General features: G+C 36.9%; 1 protein-coding gene across 4 annotated transcripts in view; it reads right to left on the bottom strand.

Moving 5' to 3' along the window:
* Positions 1-26,583, bottom strand: part of ULK4 (unc-51 like kinase 4) — a 224,273-nt gene that overhangs the window by 137,827 nt on the left and 59,863 nt on the right. For all 4 annotated transcript variants that reach the window (XR_003380026.2, XM_005485838.4, XM_026792680.2 and 1 more), the window contains exons 22-27: positions 23,872-23,999; positions 16,739-16,872; positions 13,771-13,892; positions 13,402-13,458; positions 10,364-10,415; positions 10,179-10,273 (exon numbers count right to left, since the gene is read on the bottom strand). Coding sequence is in view for 3 of the 4 variants with exons in the window: in XM_005485838.4 (XP_005485895.2) it covers positions 10,179-10,273; positions 10,364-10,415; positions 13,402-13,458; positions 13,771-13,892; positions 16,739-16,872; positions 23,872-23,999 (588 nt within the window). In the remaining variant the exon portion in view is untranslated. The remainder of the gene's footprint in view (positions 1-10,178; positions 10,274-10,363; positions 10,416-13,401; positions 13,459-13,770; positions 13,893-16,738; positions 16,873-23,871; positions 24,000-26,583) is intronic.

Genomic DNA, 26,583 nt, shown 5'->3' with positions numbered 1-26,583 from the left:
TCGGGGTGCCAGAAGGAGTTGTGCCTCTGTACCAATCACCTCTGAGGCGGCTTGGACTCCTTCATAGGCGGCCAAGATTTCCTTTTCTGTTGGAGTATAGTTATCTTCAGACCCCCTGTAGCTCCGACTCCAAAATCCCAATGGTCGGCCTCGGGTCTCGCCAGGTAGCTTTTGCCAAAGGCTCCAGGACAGACCATGGCTCCCGGCTGCAGAGTAGAGCACATTCTTCACATCTGGTCCTGTCCTGACTGGACCAAGGGCTACAGCATGAGCGATCTCCTGCTTGATCTGGACAAAAGCTTGCTGCTGCTCAGGGCCCCAATGGAAGTCGTTCTTCTTGCGGGTAACCAGATAAAGGGGTCTCACAATCTGACTATACTCAGGGATGTGCATCCTCCAGAAACCTATAGCACCTAAGAAAGCCTGTGTCTCCTTCTTATCAGTTGGTGGGGACATAGCAGTGATTTTGTTAATAACATCCGCAGGAATCTGACGCCGTCCATCTTGCCACTTCACCCCCAAGAACTGAATTTCTCGGGCAGGTCCCTTGACTTTGCTCTTCTTAATGGCAAATCCGGCGTCCAGGAGAATATGAATTATCTTCTCTCCTTTCTCGAACACTTCTATTGCCGTGTTCCCCCAAACAATGATATCGTCAATATATTGTAAATGTTCTGGAGCCTCACCCTCTTCTAGTGCAGCCTGGATCAGTCCATGACAGATGGTAGGACTGTGTTTCCACCCCTGGGGCAATCGGTTCCAGGTGTACTGCACTCCCCTCCATGTAAAAGCAAACTGAGGCCTGCATTCTGCTGCCAGAGGGATGGAGAAAAACGCGTTAGCTATATCAATGGTCGCGTACCACTTTGCTGCCTTGGACTCCAGCTCGTACTGCAGTTCCAGTATGTCCGGTACAGCCGCACTCAGTGGTGGAGTCACTTCATTCAAGGCACGATAGTCCACAGTCAATCTCCACTCTCCGTCAGATTTTCGCACGGGCCAGATAGGGCTGTTAAAGGGTGAGTGGGTTTTACTGACCACCCCTTGGCTCTCCAGCTCTCGAATCATCTTGTGGATGGGGATCACAGCATCTCGATTCGTCCGGTACTGCCTGCGGTGCACTGTTGAGGTGGCAACTGGCACTCGCTGCTCCTCTACCTTCAAAAGTCCTACTGCAGATGGGTCCTCTGATAGTCCAGGCAAGGTATTCAATTGTTTAATACCCTCTATCTCAACTGCAGCTATTCCAAAAGCCCACCTAAATCCCTTAGGATCTTTGTAATAGCCATTCCGGAGAAAGTCTATGCCCAAAATACACGGAGCCTCTGGACCAGTCACAATTGGATGTTCCTGCCACTCCTTCCCAGTCAAGCTCACCTCAGCTTCCAACAACGTCAACTGTTGTGATCCCCCCGTCACTCCAGCAATGGAAACAGGTTCTGTCCCCACGTGTTCCGATGGCATTAAGGTACATTGTGATCCAGTGTCAACCAATGCTTCATAGTCTTGTGGCTCTGATGTGCCAGGCCATCTGATCCACACCTTCCAAAAAACCCGGTTCTCCCGTGCCTCTTCCTGGCTGGAGGCAGGGCCCCTCTAAGCCAGATTGTCCTTCTTTCCTTGGGCATATGCCTTGGAAGTTCCTTCAAGGGGATCGGACATGTCATCGTCATCGTCATACTTAGCATCTCGGCTACGAGCGACCGGAGCTGCTATCTTTTTGGTTATACTTTCTCTTCTCTTCAAATCACGCACCCGTTGTGCCAAAGCAGCGGTGGGTTTTCCATCCCATCTTCTCATGTCTTCTCCAGACTCACGCAGGAAAAACCATAACTCAGCCCGTGGGATGTACCTTCTCTCCCCATCAAAGGAGCGCCGGCGTTGGACACCAGGGCTTCTAATTTGTACGGCTGAGATTTCAATAAGGTCCTCCTTAATCTCTTCCCGGAGTTTCTTATGATTCTCCTCTATTTTGTCTTCTAGTTTCTGCAGTCGGGTTTCCACTGCTGCAATTCTGGCATGAGTTGGGCCATGCACAGCATCTGCGTACGCTCGAAGCTTCTTTGCCATATCGAGCACAGTCTCATATGTATCATCTCGCTTCATTATTGCTAGGGCGGAAGCGTATTCAGGTGGCCCAAGTCGCACAAGTTTCCTCCACATTATCGGAGTGCATGGTACCAGGTCCGGATTCCTAGTTGTTGTGTCATCTGAGAAAACGAGCTCTGCGACCGCCATCTCTCTCAGGCGTTGGATCCCCTGTTCTATGGTCTTCCACCGTGTCTGCTGCATATAGAGATCATCCGTACACAGGTACCGTTCTGCTACGCTTCTTAGGACCCGTTCCCAGAGGCTGTGAGGGTTAGCCCCCCTCATCACACCTTGATCGATGGCAGGATCATGTGACAGGGATCCCAAATGCCTCACTTCAGTACCATCCAAAATCGTAACCTCCCCTGCAGCATCCCAAAGGCGGACTAACCAACTAATAACAGATTCGTCAGGTTGTCGGCTGTAATCCTTTCTTAGGCCTCTGAGGTCCTTCAGAGAAAAGGAGTCAATATTGGCTCCAGATTCTGTGCCCCTTGATGTGGCCTCTGATTTTGGTGAGGGTCCTTCTTCTGCATCATCGTCATCATCCTCCACCTTCCGATCGGTCTTGCCTTTACACTTTCCACCTCTTGTATTAGCTGCAACAGCCATGGTTTGGGGCCTATTGTCTGATTCAGCTGCTAGCCTGGAGCCTGGGATGTTAGCTGCAGCCTGGGTCACTGGGATAGTAGCTAACTTATCTCCCTGTTCCCTTTCTGCTATCTGCTGCTCCACAGTATCTAGCAGAGTACGGTAAACAAACGCCAAGGCCCAGCTCACTGCAGTAATCCTTTCTTCCTTAGTATTACCATGGCACTTCTCCCTCAAATACTTTGCCACCTCGACTGGATTCTGAATTTGATCAGATGGAAAGTCCCAGTCTATAGGATCAGAAAATTCCTTTAAAGTCTGGCCCATATATTCCCATTTCCCACTCCAGTCAAGATTTTTCCTGCTTTGTTTTACTCCTGAATCAGGAGTCTCTCTAACCCCTCTAGAAATCTCAGCTTTCATTTTATATACACTCCAGACAGTATAGACAAGGCTTAATAAATTAAATGCCAGAAAGATGGTTTCTTTCAAACTCAGGGGAAAGTCAGTATTTTCTAATAGAGATGTCAACAATTTGTAGGAGAAGAAGGAAGACAAAGGCTGAAAAGCCCCTTCCTCTTCTTCTCCCCAAACAAACTGAGTACACAGCCATGACAACAATCCATACATTCCTGAAATAAAGTCCAGCACTGTTATCCGACACATCATCACACATAAGGCCAGCACAATGATTATTCTGGTTAGTGCCCCCCGCTTACAAAAGCTACTTATTAGGGACAACATCAGAGCTATTTTGGGGTAAGGAAATAACCCTAGGGACCACAAAGGTATTAAAACTTCAAAAGCCCCTAGGGACCAGAAAAACCGGCAAGCTTCCACTCCAAATGACATTATAAATCACCAATATGCCCACAAAACAACCAAAACCAAAATATTATTGTTATAGGTTTTTTTTCCACTGTTTTTGGCCTCCGGTTTCCCGGCCAACGCACCAAAAAATTTATTGTCCTGGTTTAGGACAAATTAGGGGAAATCTCCAAGAGGGAGCCCCCCAGAACAAAACAAACCTCCAACCACCCCTCCCCCAACACCGGGTTCGGGAAGGAATTCCTCGGAGGAGCAAAGTGGAAAACAAAACCTATTTATTTACAAGTAACAAAAGAACACTCCCCAACACAAGAAAAGAAAAAGGGACCAGACTGTGTTGTGGAGGGCGCCGAATCTTCTCTAGCAGGCTTCGGGTGTCCTGGAGCTCGCAGGTCCGATCCGGAGCCGGTCCAGTATCTTCAGGGGAGGGTAAGAAAGAGAGAGAGAGAACAAAAGAAAAAGGGAAAAAAAAAAAACAGCGCAAAAGCAAAAAGCAAGCAAGCAAGCAAGCAAGCAGCTAGCAAAAGCCAAGCAGCCGAAGCCAAAAGCCAAAAGTGCCTGGTCACCCCCCCCCCCCCCCCCCTCCTCCTCTCTTCCCCATCCCGCCACAGCCAGACTGCCGGGGGGGGGGGGGGGGGGTGGGGGAAAAGGCACAGCTGCCAGACATAACACACGATATTGGGATAAAGGCTGTCACCCCACGACAAAGAATATTCAGACAAAGATTTATTTATTCCTCTTTTGAATGGCTTCTGATATATATGGAATCAAATCTCCATATATGCATGAAGATAAATCAGATACAGTTTGTTTTTTTTTCTGTCTCAGTCTTTATCACTGAGATTGCTCAACAAAAAATGGAAATTATTCTTCTTTAAGCCTAAACAGACTAAATAGGCTGAACATGATTATAGCTCTGGATCAGTTCCTACCATCTTTTAAATAGACTGATATTCAATTCATGATACATTCTTAGCTCCACAAAACCACCACTACAAAATTCTGTAATGATGGCATTCCAAGGTGGTGCTGCCATAACTGTGCTGTTATGTACCCAAAACAGCAATGAAATTCTAGAAACTTCCATACACATTACATTCACATCTCCCAGCTATAATATATATGTACAGAACCAAAAAAACCACCCCAGCTCAAAGCTGGTAATCCTGTTTCTGACAGCAGGAATGGAGTTGAAGAAATGTATGAGAAATAGACCAAGCATAAAACACACATCTAGCTTCTAGAAAAGTACCTCTTGAATTAAGAAACTTCCTAAGCTGATTATGTATCTGTATTTTTGCATTTAGCCTTTTCTTCCATATATTTGTCCCATCTTATCTTAAATGTATTTATACTGTTAGCATGTGCAATACTTACAGCACCGCATTTTACACTTCAGTTATGCCTTATGAAGACATATCCTTGCTTATTTTAAAGCAGCTACCTTGATACCCACATATTATTACTTTAAAAAAAGCTTAAAAAAAGCATTATTATTTCCAATTAATCTTTCCCATGCCATTCATGCCATGCACTACAGAGTATTTTGTTTCCAAGATGTTCTTTTCTACACAGACCCTTCTTGCATGATCGAGCTGTACTTTTTCTTGATAAACTTCATTCCCTTTGAGACTGAATGACCACTGCATTCAGTGTTTGAGACCTGAGTGCACTGTGGAACAACGTTTTCTGCTTTTTTGTCTGATCATTCACTAGTAATTTCTAACAATCTAGTTGTCTTTCTGTTTACTGCTTAGTATAAAGCTCTCATTTCCATAGAAAAATAATGCCAAAAGACTTCCAGAAGTTACAAGTAGTTTAGAGTTTGACACTGCATATGTACAGTAGAAATTACTTTCCCATGTCCATTACTTGTCGTCAGTATTGAATTGCACGTCATTATTTTCCTTTCAGTCAAATCTAAAACACTTCTGCAACTTCTCTGTCAGTTTTAATTTTCACTACTGTGAATAATTTAGTGTCATCAGTCAGTTCTGTCACCTCCCTCTTCATTTCCTTTTCTGGATTAGCAGCACATTTTGCAACAAACCTTTCTAAGGCACCTCTCTTAAAATACCTAAATTTTTAAAAACTAATCTCTATTCTCCACTTAGTAAATTTTAACTAGTTAGAAGTTGATTAGCCTGTAGGTAAGAGGGCAGGGACACTAATGAATTTGAAGTCTTTGGTGCACAACTTTGTCAAAACCTTTTTGGAAATACAAGTATTCTATCCAGAGCCAGAACATCTGTCTTCATAATGTTGAGTAATTTCTGCAAAGAAAACTTGACTAGTGAGGTATGAGCAACACTGAGAAGAGCCTGGCTCCATCCTCTTGACAGACCCCCAAACCCCCACCTTTAGATATTTATACTCATTAATGATGATGTGCCCTCTCAATTGTCTTCTCCAGGCTGGACAGGTCCAAATCCCTCAGCCTTTCCTCATGAGAGATATGCTCCAACCCTAAATCATCTTTCTTCCTGCCTTCACACTTCTCAAAGCATTTGCTCAAAGCACAGCACACTCCTCAATGTTTTAATATCATCAGTAATCTTTCAGAATGTAACAGAAAAAATAACCTAATGCATGTTAGAATGAGTTGGGAAGAAAGATGACACTTCTGTAATTTTTATTTAAAATTCTTCAGAATCTTCATTGAGGATTTGGTTTTTTTTCTTATTTCTGGGAAGAGACAGCACTGATTGACTGACTCAATATGCCAATTAGTAGAGAACTGGTTTCATGAAGAAGCCTCATGTCATCTGGATTAGCTTAATAGACAGAAAGCCACATGCAGTGTAGTATTTTAATCTACTTGAAAAGGGAATGTGATCAAAAAACTTCTGTACAATATGTTCATATAGTCATATCCTACAATGACAAAATTAAGATGTCAGTGGTTAGATAAGAATAGCCCATGGATGAAGAACACTCATGCTGAAAAAAGCACTTGCAGAAGTTTCTAACCCTTGTGTTGTCATCTGTATTGAAATTAATAACTCCCATATTGTCAAACAGTAGGTTTCTCTGTCATATGACTTTTCCCTTGACTTCCCATCAAGAAACTCATCATGTTTTAGGTGCTTTCATTTTAGTCTGATTTTTAAAAGTAAGTTTTAAAACCTTGAGGAAGAGAATCACTGCTGACAACGTTGGCCTTAACCAGAGAACAACTTCAATGTTTAGAGTAGAAGATTATATGTGTAGTACACAGATCATTTCTGGGAGCTAGTTGGAGCATAGAAAGGACTCCCACAGGAATTGTCTGCTATCATGAGCTTCTTCACAGTTTTAAGTGCTCTGAATTTGAGCATGTCCTTTTTTCAGGCAAATAATTATACTTAACACAAAACAGAAAAATGCAAAGTATAGTCAGCATGTCTTCTTCCAGTTAATTATATCTAAATCTTATACCTAAATCTTATATGTTATATCTAAATCTTTCAAAATTGGAAAATCAATATTATTATAACACTTAGTATCTGAATTTAGTAAGTATGTTCACATTTAGATAGGTGGAAAAAACAAGTAGTTGGACTTGTACCAGTTTGAGAAACTGAGGTTAATATTTCAGTCCAGTTTATACAGACTCTTCCTAATGGTCTTCAACATCATACTTGCATACATGAAAATCTGGTTTTGTAAAAATTTACCAAGTCACATTTACTGTTATTCTTTACTTTAATCTTGCACACATCTTCATGCAAAATGAAATTACTGCTCACTGCTGGCTTTCATTTAAGCACTGTCAATTAATTTCCATTGAATTTATCACACTTTGCAATTTCTAATACAGTCAGTCTCCACAGAAATTAATCTCCTCAACAATTGACTTCAGGTTAATGGTAATCAGAAATTTAACCACACAAACCCACAATTTATTTTATTTTCTTTGTTAAAAGTATGAATACAAAAGTAAATCAAACATAAACTAAAACCCAGAACAAGTAATTCTCCAAGTGAGAATGAAACGGAGATGTTGCTCTTAAATTCCTATTAGTTTAAACAATTTTCACTTTAGTTAAACTAAAAACAGAACTCAAATGAAAAACTTTCTGGTTCTGCTTGCTCATTACAGCCTCACTTTTTATTACATTAATTAAACTTTATTAGAAATGCATTTAATTGCTGGTTAGAGACTTTAGAGCAATATCACAGTAAGAGCAGAAAAAAAATTGCATCCTCTTAAGAAGGTTTTCGCCTTCACCCAGCCTCACTCCCAAAAATCCTGCTTGTAAACAACTTGGCCTAAATGAGCAGTCCAGGCTCATCCTTCCGAGCTCAGCCTAGGATTTCAATTTCTCTCCAGTAAAAGTGTGTCCTATTAACAACTGTAATACTTAAATATTGATCTGGAAACTTGAACATGTCTTGCTTCAACATTTCAAAAAAGCACAACGTTCTGCTGTGTGCTGGAATTTATATTCATAGATTCCAGTCATGCTCAGCCAGCAGCAATTAGAAGATATCCCTCGAGCAACAGCAATTCCAAAAATAGTCTGTGTGCATCATAGAAGATGAAGTACCACTTTCCTCTAAAGTAATGTATGCTGTACATTCAAGTATAATTAGCACACTAGACTTCGTAAATAGTATTAAACTAATTACTGTTTGCACCACTAGTGGCAGATGTGGTTAGAGATTATTAATTACAATGGACAATTTCTTGAATTTAACATAAGAAATGCAAGGCAATTTCTCCACTTTATTTTATGTCTGAATGACTATTTGCTGAGTGTCAAGAGGGCTCTTTTAAATTAGCAAGAACTGTTATTTATGAAAATCAGCATATGAAGTAACAGATTTTCTTGAATAAAAAAAAAAAAAAAAAAAAGAAAAAAAAAAGCTGTAAAAGCTGTTCATTGACAAGGATACAATTTTATACCCAAACCAGGGAAACTACAAAAGAATTACTGGACAATCATGGTTAGAAAGGAAGTTTTATCTCTTACTACATAACTGATATGTTGAGATGGATTTTAAATAAACATCTAAAACCTCCTGCACATGACATGAAGTAAACTGCTCCCCAGAAATCTAGATACTTTAAAACTCCCCTACTGTGACCCATGGGTTACTTAACAGAGACTAGGATAGTCAATCCCTGGCTTCAGGAAGAAGTTCTGCTAAATGTGGAGATGGGCATAGGAGAAGAAGAGTTGTGAAGAGGAATTGCCTCTTCCAGAGAAAATCCCCAGACCATTAAAGTTGAAACAGGTAGAGGAACTTCATTTCACGTGCTGACACAAGGTATCACAATTTCAGTCAGTGTTGATGGACCACCATAAAAAATGGTACATATATCTGTCAATATAAGACACACTGGTAACTCACAAAAGTAAAGCAATTATTTTTTAAAACTGAGGTGATTCTAGAAGGATACAGATATAGTGAGAAGCAAAGTGACAGGCATGTAGGGAGATATCAGTAGGCATTCATACTTCACCTACACTTAACATTTCATTTCTAGGTCACTGTTGCCATATCAAAGTAAATTGAACAGTACTATTTCCCCTCTGACTACTAATTGGTTAGGTTTTTTTGCATAAGGATCATTTTCTTGAATATCACTCCTGTGAGAATCCATGAAAAAAAATCCTATTAAACTTTTTAAAATTCCAATTCATACTTTGGATTCATTTTACTATTTTCACTTGTTAAGACTTTATAATCTAAATCCTCAAATAACACACACACCAATTAGGATTGAAATTCTAAAAACACTTGATTTCTAAGATCACCCATTCTTATCTAGCACAATCCCTAACATCCCCCATTTTTATTTATTTGTGTCTTTCTTGATGTAAGTGCTACATTGAGTGTGTGCCCTTAAATCATTCCAATACAAACACATAAGATTCAATTTGAATCAAATGGGCACCTCAGCAAGTATGGTGGATTGTAATTTGGTGAAAGTCCAACACAAAAATGCATTGGTGCAGGTTGTGATGATTTGTCAAATACTGATTCAACCATTCAGGCCTCCTGATTTGCTGACAACCATTTCACAACTTAATTGTTCTGCCTTCAACTAGCTTAGCTCACAGTAGAATGTTTTAACCAAGAATTCCAAAGAAAAAAAAACTCAGTGATATAAGAAACTTACAGTATGTTTGGTAATTCTAATGAAATTTTAAACTAAGAAATCTGTTAGACCTAAAAAGCAAGTAAACAAACAACCACAGAAAAACCCCAGCACCATAACTGCTACTGATGACCTCATCAGTAGATATGATATCTACTGATATCTACTATCCCCTCATGTGATAGAATGGGATCAATTCTCAGAGGTGGTGTTTCCAAGCCATGTTGTTGTTAAAAGCATATGTTTATTTAAAAAGCATAAATAGTGGTGAAAGTTTCACTAATATATAGCAACATATTTGCATTACAGCTGAAGAAACATTTACAGAATCAAGAACCACTATTTCTAAACTCTAAGTCCTTCTCATTCTCCCTCTGATTTCTCAACAAAATACAGTAAACTGAATGTCTTGCTACTTTTTTGAAAATTCTCTATAAACAATAAGTATTTTTCCTGTCAAATAGAACGACAACATATTTTAAACTATATTTTAAACAGTTTCTAAATCTTCAAAACTTTCTATTTATAAATGGAATTAGGCCTATCAGCCTGCAACTATTTAAATTGCTGTCAGACTTACAGTCAAGCGATGGCTCATCAGCAAGCTGGGATGCTCTGTTACTGCTCCAAAGGTCATTAAAGTAGTCTTGATCAATTCTTCTGATGCAGCTTGCCCTGTTGGTAAAAGTAATCATATTCCTTCATAAAATTCAATAGTTAGAATATCTATGTCTAAAAGTACTGCAATGTCATAGGTTACCCCACCTATTGCTCTGTCCAAGATTGTTTCTCCTGAATCTATTGATCTGATGAACTCCTGCAAAAAAAGGCAGCATTTTTGTCAAAACATTTCAGGGAAAAAATATTAAAAAGCATAATCACTGAATAATTACAACAAGAAATTCTTTGAAAAACTGTGTAAATACAAAATATTATTGCACCTACATTCATAATAATTAACTAAAACTGAAAGTATCAATGATCTAGCTGTTCTAATTTTGCAAGTCTGTAATGCTCTTGGAACCTTGAATGTGGAGTACAGTAAGGATCATTGCTCTGACTAGTATCAGAAATCATAACATTTCTAGCTAAATAGACAGTAATTGTTTTCACTGTTAACAGAAAACGGTAATTTCTTAGAAGACTTTGAACAACCTTGCATGTGGCTATGTCAAAATAACTCACTAAAATTACCAAAGACCCTTCAGAAAATGCAATCTTCTGTTATTGTACCATCTTTTTGATCTCCATGCACGCAATACATACTATGGATGCAGTTACACTCAGGAGAGCATGGAAAAATGCATATATAACTTTCTATTAAAAATCACCTAAATTAGTCATCATATTAAGGAACAGGGTCAATAAAATATTAATAATCTGGATTAAGTAAATATTGTACAACAATTAGACTCACTGTTCTTATGCTTTCATTTCTATGCATAGCTGTTTATTTCATTGGGATGCAACAGATGTTATTAAGACTCGCTAAGGAAGGAAAATACTCAGCAGAATATGTAGTATGCTTTTTTGTTTTTACTAATGTAGTATTTAGGAATATGGCATTCTTTCATATTTCACTACCAATTAAATTTTCCTTATTACATATTAAAATGGAAGAAGTTTCTACATGAGTTATCTTTTTCACAATACTTAAGTAACATCTGAAGGATTCTTCTCTAATTAAAAATACAGTTAGAAATCAATTATATATTTCATTATTTATGAGCACCTTGGAAAAAATCAAAAAAACAAGTGCTTCTATTAAAAAAAAGTTATCTTCCTGATCATTTGAAAAAAATTACTAGGTATTATCTAATTAACTTGATTTGGAAGAGAGCAAGTTACTTTGTTTGCTCATTTTTAAACAGTTTCATACAACCATAGTCTCAAGACTGATTTGAAAACATCAAAATATGTTGGTGCAAAAATTGTTCTGGCTGCTAATGCTTATTAATTGTATATAAGAAACACAGGGAAAAATGTGTGATTTAAAGAAATGCAACTCGGGTTTTTCAAGCATGGAGAGAAATGGTATATGTGTATTTTGCTACAGGTGAGTCTGTGCCCTGTGCACACCACCAGGAGCCTGCTATTAGCTGTGCCTTTGGGGCACAGTGTGTACTTCTGCTCACAGCAGAAAACATGAAAGGACTGTCCCGGCTCCCTCTCAATTTCTTTGCTCAACACTACTGAAAATTACAGTGATGATGGAAGAAACTTCAAAGCAGTATGAAAAAAAATTCTCAATGAACAACCACTACAGGAAAATAACTCTTCCATCCAGATCCCAAGCACACATCTTCCCACTCCGCATAATTTCTTACTGTTAAGAACAAGACTATTGAATAAATCAGGAAAATAAAAAAAAGAACAAAACAAACAAAAAGACTGCCTTGCTAAAGTCTTAGGGGCCTCAGTTATAGCACAGTATTTTGAAAAAGTACAGGGTGATGACTGAATGTCCCTTTACAGGTGTCAGTGGGAATGTTGCTAAACTGAAATTTCCAGAGTAGATTATTGCCTGATAGAATGCTTAGTTACTATTCCAGATGTAATTATATTAGTTATATCATAACACAGCTGCATAAAATGGATTAAAGTTTTATATTAATTTTTTTTATATACTGCTGTCCCTCCATTTTTCATGTGTAAATTTAAACAGTGTATGTAAGTTCCTGAACTGCCTTTTTCAAAGGAGACAGGTCAAGACATAGGAAACATTGAGTAATGTGCTCCTCCTTGATTTCAGAGGAAAGCTGTATTACTATAACTAGCCTGACTTCCTCAGTCAGTAGTTCAAACAACCTGGAGTAACATCAAAAGAAAACTTTCATTGTACCTAAATTGTTGACAGAAGAATTTCACCTTCTAGAAGGTTGATTGAAAACTACTAATAAATCTACTGCCTAGTTAGAAATGCTTCAAAGGGAGAAAGGGCTTTGTAATTCAACATCTACAGTTTCAAATTTTTTTTCATCATTCTAATGCTAATTTTTACACAAATATTTTAGTAGAGCTAAATTAAACCCCATTTTCTTGGAATAAAGAGTCAAAGGAGAAAGAGAAGTGAATCTGAACACATAACTTGAATCTAATTGTTTGTAGCAAAACATTTCTTCATGCTATTTGGAGATAAATATCTATTTGTCATTTATGACCTCATGCACTTAAAAGTACTGGCTTAACTCTGATATGCAATTTAGAATATCCCTTTTTTCTCATTTAACATAAACAATTGTTTTCATATGAGGAAATTACATTTGAACTGTACTTCTCTATTTCTCTTGTACTATCCAGTAGCACACCTAAAAAGTTCATTTTCTATGGGTAATGTCAGAAATAAGTTGTAAATGTCAACATGAGTTCAGTATCTTAGCTCCATAGATTTCCATAAACTAAACACAGTTTAGAAGCACTGACAAGAAGAAACCATACCTTAAATACAGATTAATTATAATTCCCCTTTCATTTCTGCTCATAAAATACTAGTAGGAAATTCCAGAGAGAATATTTTATGTAATTAAGAACTAAACTTTGCTATTCAGAAATAAAGCCCACAGGAAATTCTCAGCTTATCAAATATGTACAGAGTTTCCCTTTGAATAAATAGATTACTACAGAAAATATTTTTTGATTATATGGAAAATTTTGAATACAACCAAAGCTTAAAATATACATTCAGAATAAACTTCTTTCTCCAATTTAGAAATTTAATGTAATTTTATTCAATTAAAGTAACTTCCAAAATTTTATGCATAGGTATATCTTGTAAAAATATTTATCTTGTATTTTATACTCACAAGTAAGATGCCATAGTTGAAAAGAAACTCCTTTGTGACTATCTGGGGACGAAATACCTATTTGAAATTAGCCAAAAGAAAAACAATTACATTAAATGCATATCTTATGACCTGAAAAAGTAAAAAAATTATTTCACATGTTAAAAAACTAAAAGAGAAGACAAAATATGTATTTGTTTCTGTCATTACTATTGTTACAGAACGCACATTTATCAAATGCTGCTTCATAGCTGGAATATTTACCAACATATCTATGCATTAAGAAAATCTTTGTTTTACTCATTCTGATCATGATTGACAGAAATTACATTTTGGGAAACTATAAGAGTTTGTCCTCTGTGTAACAAATTTTGGGGGAAAATAATCTACCTGGGATGTCACAAGATGAAGCACTACAGGCATCATAGGAAGGCACATCTTCAGCTGTTTGGCCTGAACTGTTGATGGGTGTTTACGTCCAGAGACATTAGTAAGGGCACTGAGAATGTCACCTACAGAAAATAGCATTTCAGACTGATCCAACATAAAAACATCACTAAACAACAGCAAATGACATATAAAACATCTCTGTTCCAGTAGCCTCTGTTCACTCCTGTCTTCTCTGTCTGCCAGAAGTAGTGTTCATGATGAATCCAGCACTACTTTCCTAGCTCTGTCTTAAACCAGATCAATTCCCTACTCTGGCTATAGGCAAAGGTGACCTCTGGCAAAACAGTGAGGACAGAAGTATAAGGTGATTGTTGAAGTAAAAGTGGAATTACCCATTCTTGGAAGAGTGGACTTATACTCGCTAAATTATGTGGACGAAGTTTTATTTCCAGTGAAATAAAAATTTCCAGTGAAATTCTCATGGCTTTTGTTAACCAAGAACTGAATGAACTAAGATTAGTGGGTGACATAATGCTGAAGCAGTATGTTTCCCCTGCAGCACAGTTCAGCAGGAAGAAACACCCCAAACATCCTTCCCCTCCAAAAAAAGAGATCCTTCCACCAGCCATGCACACACACGTTCTCATGCAATGATTTAACTGTGACACAAGTGACCTAAAGCTACGGGAATTCTTATAAAAGAGATAGCAGCAGATCAATGAGAGAACTTAGTGGCCTCCATTACAAACCTCAGACATAAGCTAACAAAATTTTAATGGCAATAGTGAAATTATACTTCAGACTCAGAAGAGACAAATAAAAATCAAGGAATGTTATGCTAACTTTGTGGTACATTTCCTATTGTCTACAAAAAGCAAGACCTCTTCTGCATGGCATAAAGAACAGAAGAGTCATGAGAAAAGTTAGTTCATATCAAAAGAAGGAAGATTTCTGTCCCTATTACCTTAAAATACCAGAAGCCAAATGCTATCTCAAAAGAGCACTGGTTATATTTTTATTTCCCCTAAAAAGATAGCCGCCCAAAACTGTAAAAGGGAACTCAAATATATGTAAAGCAAACAAAGAATGGGACTCCATATTTTATATGATTTTTCAGGCCAGCAAAGGCCTTTCCTTTCACAGTAAGTCAGAATTCAATCATTTTGAATAATACCAATGCTTTTCTTCTGTTCCCATGGAGTTAAGTTTTCAATATAAGCAGAAATGACAGAGCCTGGCATTAAAGAAGGCCTTAAAGATTTGACCCATTCACTGGTAAAGAAAAGAAAGTGTTGCTTAAAACTCTACAAATATATAAAACACAATACTTTTTTCATTAATATCTTTTTGTTTTGAATTACATACAATATTGTAATTCAAAAAGACCTCTCTTTGTTTAGGGACTGATTTAGTGAATAATCTCTCTTTCTATATTTTAAAGAATACATAGCGATCACATTTGGCAATTTTGCGTTTGATAAATAGATAGACAGATATGCTATCTTTAATTTTAGCATGATCTAAACAATTTATATCTGCTTTCTAAAAATAGGTTAAATATTACAAATGCAGAAATAAAATTAATTTCTTATTTACAACAACCAAAAACTTTTAAAATTAACCAGAACATGAAAAATGTATTTATTTTGTTCACATGTATCTTTAAGGTCAATTTCTACAATTTGTTAATCTGTTTGGTTTATAGCTACATCTGGTGGAAGAAGATGGGATCAGTAAGGAGCTTACATGAATGCATATTAAAAAAGCCAGGTAGGATTAATTCTAAATTAACAGCTAAACTGCTTTTCACTGTCCCAATTTTCAAATCTGATTATTATTCTTAGGTGCCCATAGCTTTCACCACCTCAAGCAGTACATGCTCCTTCATCATACAGCAATGAAAAGAAAAAGACTTCTGACAAATATGGACAAATACAGAGATAACTTCAGGTTTCAGAAAACAATCAACACGCAGATCCAGCTTGGAAAAGAAAACAAAGTGTAGAAATTATGCTTGATATCAGTTCTCAAAAATGCATTCTAATTATAGATCAGTAGTAATTACATGTCTAAGCAATTGATGTACTATGTTTCATTATAGTAACTATGTATTTGAAACGTTCAGATTCTGAGGAAATACCAGAGCCTAATATATCAGTTGCATATAGTATGTATAAACAGTAGGAGGTGAATTTGTGCTTCAAATATTTATAGTCTGAGACTTCCACCCTGAAAGATAGCCAATATGCAAACCTGATATTTAGTTAGAAAAAAAGGGATCAGGTGTTTGCAGCAAGGCAAAAATTTGCATTAGCAGAGGAAGTAAAGTTTCTTTTAAAATAGCAGCATGACATTTAGGTCTACTAACCTTTGCAGTGCTACCATTACATTTTCAATATCCCAGTGATAATGTAAAAAGATGAAAAATACATCAGGTATCATCTTATCAGAAAATAATTTTATGAAAATAAACCTCGTGTGCATGAGCAAATTGGTTTCAGACATCTAAAACAACTGAAGTATCTAAGCTGAAATTTTGCAGAAATATTGCCTATAGCAAATGCTCAATATATAAATTTCAGTGTAAGCGATTAACATGCACTGTTGCATCTCCCCCAGGCCTCTGCTTTATGGGGCAAATTTGCTCTTAGATTGTAAAATGTTTATAGATTTTAAAATATCTTTAGAACATTGATAAGACTTCTTGTACCTCTGGGCTTCATTCCTGACTGAGTTGGTGAGGCTTAACATTCCACAAACACAAAACATTCATATAGGAAATCATGCATTCCAATACAAAATACCTGATCACGACATATCTAAAAAATTTCAGGAAGTTGATATCATGCAAACTTTATGTAATTGGAAAATAGAATTTTTCCACCTGTATATATATATATAAGGAGATATCTGTTTCTTGACAGAGTAAGCAAAGGGAAGATCTGTTTGGTTAACAAACTGAATTTACCTAGAATTCCTGGCAGCTCCTGCACAATGTGATAGATGAGAAGATCCAGGCATTTTGACAGGTATTCACTGCCACCTTGCTGCTCTTTTCCTGGCATGGTCTTTCTGCTGTCTCTTTCAATATACATCAGGAGTCTACATTTAAACAAGTGCAAAACATTAACTCTCATACCAAAGAAAATAACACTATATCTCAAAAAACTATCGAACTAGACATTTGTGGTATCTGTGGTTACAATGAAGATGATGCATTAGTTTTGGCTCTGTAATTTTGTGAAAATTTTAGACTTTTCTTTTAATCAGCTCTAAAACCAAAACAAATTACTGAGTCAAGGAAAAAAATCCTTAAGCTACTTTAAGTAAGCACAACTCAACTAGTTTAAATGAATATGTGATATTAAGATAAGGAGTAATCCTTCTGCAAACTTAGAGAGACTAATTTTACAATCCACTTTATTTTGAAGTAGGTAATCGATACGTGCAATGTAAGTGAAAGACTACAGACACTAATTTTCAACTCATAAGAATTCCAAAAGAAAGCATAATTAAAGTCAACATAATAAGAGATCAATCTTTCCGTCTAGAAAAATCATACTACATAGATCACATTGCAGCCTATTAAAATGTTAGCACTAGTAGAATGGCCATATTGAAAGAGATAAAAGCCCAAACTAGTCTTACATCCTTTCTCTAGAAATCTGGTGTTCACAATTTTTAAATTTTTAAATAAAAACTGAGTGCAGGCATTCCAACTGGTTAGTGCTCTGTGGTTGTGCCATTCTGAAGAATGACATTTCTCGCAGTGAAATGGTAACTGATTTATTAGCCACTGGCTAACTTACAAGAGATTGCTTTAATAATACACCTGTAACAGAATGCTTCAGGCAAAATTTTAAAATGCTTATTTGAATAGACAGAAGGGCCAGACTTCCCTTTAGGGCCATACTATTGACATCTTTGTTTCACATTCGAACTCCCTCCGGGTCCTGCGCAAAGAACCATCAATCATCACTGGTGAGGGAAATCCATGATCTGGATTTTAAGTATGTACTTCAGTACTACCTTTTTTAATACTCTTCTGATAATCAATGCTCTTCTACAGAACTATGAAAATTACTTTTTTACCTCAAGTGTTCATAACAAGACTACTAGGAAATACATCTTCCTATCAAAAAGATTATTTACTCAACAAAGTAAAAACTACTTAAGAATATATTTTACAGCATTATGTCTCTAAACAATACATGATTATGACCAAATACTGCACTCTTAGCCTTCCTAACCTATTCTACAGAGACAAAGAGAGAAATCAAAAGACCCATTGAGTACTTTTCACTTGTGCAACAGCCCAGATGCAACACATTCAGCTGCACTTCACAGAGACCACGAGGACATCTTTAATTCTTGTAATGTCTGGAAATTGCATTATTTTACAGGAATTTTGATTTGTCTGCTAGAAAAGAACTACTTAAAAATCTGACATTGTGCTACAAATAGAATTTTCCTTTTATAAGCTTTACACTTTTTAATATAAAAATTTGAATGTTTTAAATAAAATGGCCTTCTAGCCTTTCCAGACAATCAAGTAACTTTTATTCAAAAAGATATTTAGCTTTAAAAAATGACAAAATATCAGAGCTTGAATTAATTTTTTTAAGAAAATACTTCCATGATTTAACAATCAACTGATTCTGTATGGAAATGCACTTAGATCTGTTTGAGTTTTACTTAAAATGGGCCAGATAGACTTCAACATAGTGGTTTTATTTCTTTGGGTGAAGGAGGTTCTTTTTAATTTATAAAAGCATGCTCTATTACTTAATCACATTTGAGAAGGATACAAAGTAGGTTTGTTTATTCTGAGAAAGGAAAGATAAATAAGTTTTCTCCTTTATGCTGTTCTTCCATTCACAAAATTACCTTTCACATAGATTTTCTAAAAACATGCACAACTATTTTTTCCCTGATAGTTCAGTTCAAACTAAATTGTCTCAAGAAAACTGTACAGATATAAACTCTGTAGGCAGTAAAGTATTAGCATCTCTATTTTCCTTTGACAAATTCCTCAGTCATATGTACAACAATTCATCTGTTACTTTTATTCCCTGATGAATCTCCGTGTTCTCTCTAGTGGACAAAGCCAGGCCTATAGAAATACATTTATTCAGTTCATTTAGTGGCATGTTTGTCTTGCGCTCAGCAATACATGATAAAATATGTAGATGTTAGTATAAATTAGCTAAATATGATGAGGAGTAAACCACTGTCTATGAAGCAAAGGTTTGGTTTAAAAAAAAATAAATTCAAGTGTCTGTATTGTAAGATATGGTCATCAGTGAGCTTTCACACTAAATCAAAACAACTGAAGTTTTGTGTAAAAAAAAGTGAAAGAGTGGAGCAAAAAAGGGAAAATTACAGAGTTAATAGTCTGGAGTGATAAAAACAGCGATGAGGTCTACTACTTAAAAGAATAAGAACTGCTCTCTTAACAGGATGATCAATATGAAGAAAAGAGACTAGTCACAGAGAATGACCTGCATGAAACTAAAGAAGGTTGTGCATACTCTGAGGACATACACAGTCCATTTACCCCAAGAAATCAAGGACTATCTCTTAGTTTTATTATTATTTATTACTGTTAATAATCAATCTCTGCTAACAGAAAATGAGGAAGATTTTTAAAGGATACTTAATATAGACATAGTGTTTATTTTACAGAGATGTATCAGATGGTATATCATACTAATAGGAGAGTCAATCTCTACTTCTTGCCTTCCACCACTTTTTTCTATTTTTTCATTTGATACCAACTTGCTGGGTTTTTTTCCTGAAATCACTGACTTACATCATTGTTCCCTCCTCCCTTCCATTTCCATGCTTTCCCATCTGACTGAGCACCAAGCTTTTCAGCTCTTTTCCTCACTACTTTTCTAGATCAGTCTTAAGATGTAGAAGGCAAATAGGCTATGCTAGATGTGAGACTGTAGTAGGTTTCCAAGCAAAGCTTTTCCTTTCAGGGCACATATAAGATTTGAAAATTTAATAAATATGGGAGGTGGGCACAGGAAACAGAGAAAGATTTTGCTCAAGATTATGCCGTCTGCATAGCTACATTTCTGCAGACTATAAAATGTGTTGGGAATACTACCCCGTGGATGATGGACACTTCCACAAGTGTCCATCTCTGCTGACAGAGATGAACAAGAGGTTCAAATAAATTCCTCTGGGAGGAGAAGTTCAATCTCCAAGTCATTTTCTGCTTACCCAGGAAGTTCTCTGAAACCATCTAGATACAAAAAGAACAATTCAGTGAGACTAATCAGAAATTACTGCTAGTTCAGAAAACAGTGAAATGAAAAGTCTCAATAAAACTTCAGGATGCGTCCTTCCCCTGAAGAACAGGTAGCCTGCCTCTGCAAACCAAGGAGAAATGAAGGAGAGTAGGAAACTCAGTGTGATTAGCAAAATAAATCAATTTGCACAGTGTAAATAAACAAGTGCTGCTTCAGCCTCAAGGATCCTACATATCTTCTCTAGCTGTATCACATGTGGAAGAACTAAAGATATGTAATCAACTACCATGGAACAGGTAGGAAAAAAGAGTGACAGGTGAATTGTCTCAATGCTGTGGAACAATGAATTCACTTGAAAATTACATTTCTTATTAAATATCAATACTTTTCATCCACAGAATTCAAAAATCAGCACAAGCAAAGCAAAACAGTGAATTAATTCACCACTTCCCATAGGCTGACAGGTATTCAGCCATCTCCAGGAACAAAGGGCTCCATCACATGTAATGGTTACTTGGGAAGACAAGTGCCATCACTCCTAATGTCTTCCCTGCCATTCCTTTCTTCTTTCCCCTATGAGGCCATGCAATACTGAATATCCCTTTGATCAGTTGGGATCAGCTGTTTCTCTACTCTCTTTTAGAATTATAAAGGTGTTTCTATACTCTTTGAGTAAGTAGAAACTTTTAAAAAGAGGTACAAGGAGAAACTTGCAACAAGATTGTGTAAACTCAGCTAATTGATAGGCATTACAGGGACATGCATGGCAGATTGTGTGTGCAAATACTCCAAAAGTAAATGGCAACTGCTGGTATCATGGCCAAAGCCAGTAAGTTCTGTAAACAGTAAAAACAAATAGGCAGGTAGTCTTAAGATTGCATTCCAGGAATCAGGACTTGCAACACTGGATACTTCTCATGTTCCCAGCCCTTGCAATAAAAAAGCGGTTTTAGCAAGTGCCTACTTCTGCTGCCTTTTATTCCCTGGTACCTGTACACAAACTGGAAGAAAAACACAAGGAAATTGATTATGGTAACACCAGCGGAGCTAAAATAAGCTTGCCATTACCCCTGCCTTCCAGTTCCTCTTTCCCTACTCATTCCATTTCTCTTTCTTTCTCCTCCTTTACTTGTCCCATGCCCTTTCCTCCCAATGAGATGAATGAAAACAGATTAAACTATTATTTTCCTCACATGCCACAGTTTTTTCAGCTCCAAAATCACTTCCAAGGACAGATAGATATCACAAAGGTTACCAGTGGGAACAGGATTTTATTGTCTGAATTATCAGCAAAAAAGTTTTTCCTGATATAAAATCTAAATCTCCAATGTCACAACTTAAGACCATTTCCTCTTGCCCTATCACTCATTACTTGGGAAGAAAAAAACCAACCTCTGCCTTGCTACAGCCTCCTTTTAGGTGGTTACAAAGAGTGATAAGGTCACCCCCGAGCCTCCTTTCCTCCAGGCTAAACAACCTCAGTTCTCTCAGCTCCTCCTCATAAGACTTGCACTCCAGACCCTGCCCCAACTTTGCTGCCAAATAAAGGAAGAACTGCTCTCCAGAGCAAGGCCTTTGGGATGCTGGCCCCGAGGCAGTCCCCATGCTCATGAGGCCCAGGGGGTTGTTTTCAGCACAAACAGCCTCATAGTAGCTGCCATGAAGAAAATTAACACTAACCCAGCCAAAACCATCATAATTACCAAAGTAAGCAAAAGTATTTTCCAGTGCAGTGTTGCCATGAAATAGTTATTGTTGTTTTATCATCTGCATCACCCTTTAAGTGATACACACTGAAAAATTGCCTTATATTGATTATCATATCATAAACAGATTTTATCATCTAAAGCAATATAAATCCTATTACAGGCTGTAGCTGCAGCTGCTGAAGACAAACCGTTAACCAGGAATTATGTACATTTTACTACAGAATCTTTTTATTTCTCAAATCAAACCCCTCAAGAAGAAGAATTTAGGTATATCAAGTATTTTCAATAGTTATCCAACTGATTTCTGCTTCCTGTGCTAGCAATTTAGAATTTTTGAGTCTTAATTTTGAAGAAACTTTTCTGTCAGACAACTGAAGACATCTAACTAAATTCCACACTATAAGTCAATAAGTAGCCAGTATCTCTGCTGTGTTTAAGACTATTCCAGAGTTATATAGCAATATTATGAATGCAACTGTCTCCAGATTTAATGGGTCATTTCTCCTCTCTGTAGCTATCTTACCTTCTGGATGTAAGAGAAAGGTTTTAGATTATCTATTCTGATAAGAGATGTGCTGTTCACTAAAGAATAATTATAAAGAAAACTCAGCAAATGAAGAAAAACCATTTATCACTCAATAAAGCTGCTATAAGGCTTGCCTATTGTTTCACCTAAGGTATTAAGTGTGTATTGGTCTCTAATCGCCCTGTCTGAAGCATGACAATAAAACAGCAGGATAAAGCCAAAAGTCATACTACAAAATCATACTCCAAATTCACTCCACATTGCCTTCAAAAAGACAGCTGGCTGGAAAGCATTATAAATCAAAAAAATTGTTGATAAAATTATTCTTATTCTCCTTCACATAATATCTTAGGTGTATACATATATAAACAAACAGTAACTGTGCAGGATTTCTGTCAGACCTTTCTTCAAACACACAGGAGAGTCCTATGTGGTATATCAGGCACATGAATAGCAGGAGTTGCTAAAAATGTAGCCATTCAAAAAGTCACTTACAAATCATTAGAAGCATTTTTCACTAATCTGAATAAATAATCTGATAGAACATTTCTGGAAGTGTAAAAGGTACACATGAAAAAGCCCCTTGGATTCATTACTTATTCTCTGTGATTCTACAATATATTGGGATACCTACAGCTTTGCAAGTGGAGGAAAATATATGTAATGTTATCACCCCACAAGATGTTCTCTCACAGTGGCTTCATGGTATAATTTATCTGCTCCTTCCTTTAACAGTAAAGTATACATTCTAATTCTTCTCAAACATGAACATAAGATATAATGTTATATTTGCTATAGATATAGTTAGATTTACAGCTACCCACAAGCCTCATCCTTTTTTAAACTTTCAGTTCCAAACCTGCTCTATTTCAATATTGTAAAAACTATGTTTACACTTCATTTTACTCTTCTTCTTACAGAACAGTAGAAGGTATAAATCCCAAATAAAATTTCTTTAATCTTACTTCTCCAATCACCTTGAAACATGGTGACAATTCATATTCTAACACAGTCTAATTTGCTCCTCTTTGATACAGGAATGGTTCCTTCCCAACAGACGACAAAAAATTTCAAATAACAGTTCCCTGGTGATTCAGTAATTTATTGCAAAGTGTTCTAAAACATAGAAGAATTAAATACTTCATGTAAATGTCACAGGAATTTATTGGTCATTATGTAAATCACTCCCACAACACATATAGCGAAAAAATATTCTTTTACCTTAAAGGTGACTATCTGGAAGAGACTATACACTATGCCAAACCCCAAGATGAGGGAGGTACATAGCAGAACCTTTTATTTTGCTTTCCCACCACACCAACAACTCACTGTTGCAGTAAATTTTTTGCCCTACCCAAAAATGCAAATGCTTACTGGGACCATGAGTTACTTTAAAAGACATTCTCCTTGCAAGACAGTGGTTTCCCTTTGTCAATAATTGTCACCTGTTGATCCCAGACAAAATATTCTCATTAACAGAAGGATTACTATTACACACAAAACAATTAACTTCTACAACACTGGCTCAAAAATACTACACATTTTCAAGTATTTCAGGTACAACTTTAAAGACTGTATCTTTGATTATCTTCCATTATCATCTTACCTTGTTTGACAACTGAGGAGCAACATCTCCCTGTTATTAATTAAAACTTGTAGCAAGACCAGAAAGGCTTTTGCTCGAATAAAAGTTGAAGGACTTTCAAGTAGACGAGTAATTGTCGTCACAAAATCCTTGGTGGAAATAAACACAAGGACATGAAGGTTATTCACACTGTATTGTAAGAGTGTAGACACTTAAAGCTTGCTCATTTTTATGTCACTCATAGGAAAAAAAATCCATAGAACACTAAAAAAATAAATGCTGTCCAAGACTGACTGGCCCAGTGTAAAGCTGCTTTGAACATCTTCAGAAGTGGTAGAGTAAAAAGTAAACCCTATTTAATGTACTACATCCAAAATAGTATGAAATCAATTACAAAAGATGATAAAATTTATATTTTTTAAGGGCTTACCATAAGCATAAACATAGGATATTTTAATACATTTATTTTAAAACAAAGCTGAAATATTTTCAGAATGCATATGTATTTAAGCACAAATATGATGAAATTCTTAGCTATTAATTCCCTTATATGAAGGAATATTAAAAACTACACAGTAGTTGAATAAAATCTTATTTACATCAGATACCAAATTATACACCAGATGCTCCAAATAGATGGTAAAATTGTTTCCACCTTCTCTGTTTTTATCTAATCTAGTCTTATTTGGAGTTCAAAAAGTGAACAACATCTTTTCAAGGAAGAAATAAAATTAGGACTTGAAAAGAAAGAAGAAGGATAAATGAAATCAGAACTGAAAACTGAATCAGAATTTACAAACTGTGTCAACTGGCTCTGTGCAAAAATTAGACTGAGCACAAATGGCCTCATCAATAGAACCTGCCTTCAAAGAGCAGAGCTGGATTCTCAAGGGAATGATACTATAGTATAGATGAGTAGTGTATGCATGTTATGTACAAAGTTAAAAATCCCGCTCTGTGATGCACATTTAACATATATTAATGTTCAAATTCATCATTTGCTGACTGAATAACTGCAAATCAGCCCTGACTGTAATTTATTAGAGCCATCCTTTGCAACAATTAACTATACTTCTTTATCAAGAATTGAGAAAGAGCAGGAGCAAAAGAGTTGGCTAAGAAACCATTCGATCTTATTCTGACACCATTTTAACCCTGTCTTCAAAAGCAGTCATCATTCAGGAACGACAGAAATCCCAGAAAAACCAACTGCTATTAATTATTCTAGAACTGTCCTGCTGTACTTCAATAATTTATTTCATAAATAGAAGAATTTCTCAGTCTTGCGATTTAAAAGTTTACTGCTTTAAATACTTCAGCAGCTTACAAGGCCTGATTTGTAGCACGCCCAGTATGAATTTGCAGCAGTCAAGTTCTTAAATTACAATATAATAGATGCAAAGGTTGAATTTTAATTGTGGTTTGCTTTTTCAATGCTTTTTTTTTAGTTAAAAAACCAAAGCAACAAACAACAACAACAACAAGGTTTTTATGTTCAGAAACCCCATAAAACCTCAGACATAGGCAAAGAGTTTATATAATGCAACACTGACTGTGCTAACATAGACTTGATAGACCATGCACAAGGACACCATGACAAAGACATGCAACTACAAGCCAAAGCACATCTATTTTTAGTCCTCATACTTTGGAAAGCAAGAGCATCTCAATGCTACACGTGGCGGTTAACATGGGTTAAGACAATTAAAAATAGTTACATCAGATTTATCTGGGAATGTTCTAATAATCTGGTTTAAGAAATAAATGTGACCTGTTGGAATTTGCTTTTCTGGCTAGTTTAAGGACTGCAAAACAGCAACAGTTAATCCAAAGAAAATCTCAAGTACATCTTTGCTGACCTGAAGGACTTGATGTATCAGAAAAGCCAAAAATCACTCAAATACTGCCAAATACATTATTTATCATTTCTCTGTTCTACAGTTCCTCCCTCCCCTGCAAATGTTTGATGTATCCATGGAGACTCTGCAGAATAGGACACTCTCTTCATTTCAAGTGAACACACTGCAACAAGATTATGACTTTATATTGGATACACTGTGTGGGGGCCTGAATACATGTTGTATTGTAAGACCTATGTGGTTCTAAGTTACTCTAAACGAGCTGCAGCTGCAGGGTCCTTAGTTGGGCAACAGCTGTAGCTCGTGAGGGTAACTGAGATAAATAGGGGTGGGTCAAGAGCCCAGGAGGAGCCCCTGAGAAGTGCTGCAGAGAAAGGAGAAGAGCCCCAGCAGAGAGAAGAGAGAACAACGCTGCAGCAAAGATTACAACAACTGGTGACCCCGTGTGAAGACGAACATGCAGCCAAACAGAGAGAGAGAGAAGGTATGGAATCCCCCGGACAGCCGAGAGCTGTGACAGCCTGAGAGCTGGGACTTTACGTGTATGGCAGCCAGAGAGCTGGGACTATAGAAGAGGCAGCCTGAGAGCTGGGACTGTGTGTATATTATAATTGTTAAAAGAAAAGGGGGAAATGTGGGGGCCTGAATACATGTTGTATTGTAAGACCTATGTGGTTCGAAGTTACTCTAAATGAGCTGCAGCTGCAGGGTCCTTAGTTGGGCAGCAGCTGTGGCTTGTGAAGGTAACTGAGATAAATAGGGGTGGGTCGAGAGCCCAAGAGGAGCCCCTGAGAAGAGAGACAGGACTGAGCTGCAGAGAAAGGAGAAGAGCCTGAGAGCTGGGACTGCAGCAAAGATTACAACAACACTGAGT

This window comes from Zonotrichia albicollis, chromosome 1, assembly GCF_047830755.1.
Source record: "Zonotrichia albicollis isolate bZonAlb1 chromosome 1, bZonAlb1.hap1, whole genome shotgun sequence".
In the NCBI taxonomy this organism is placed as follows: domain Eukaryota; kingdom Metazoa; phylum Chordata; class Aves; order Passeriformes; family Passerellidae; genus Zonotrichia; species Zonotrichia albicollis.
Note: the sequence above shows the minus strand (reverse complement) of the source record. Positions and strands in the feature narration are given on the sequence as shown.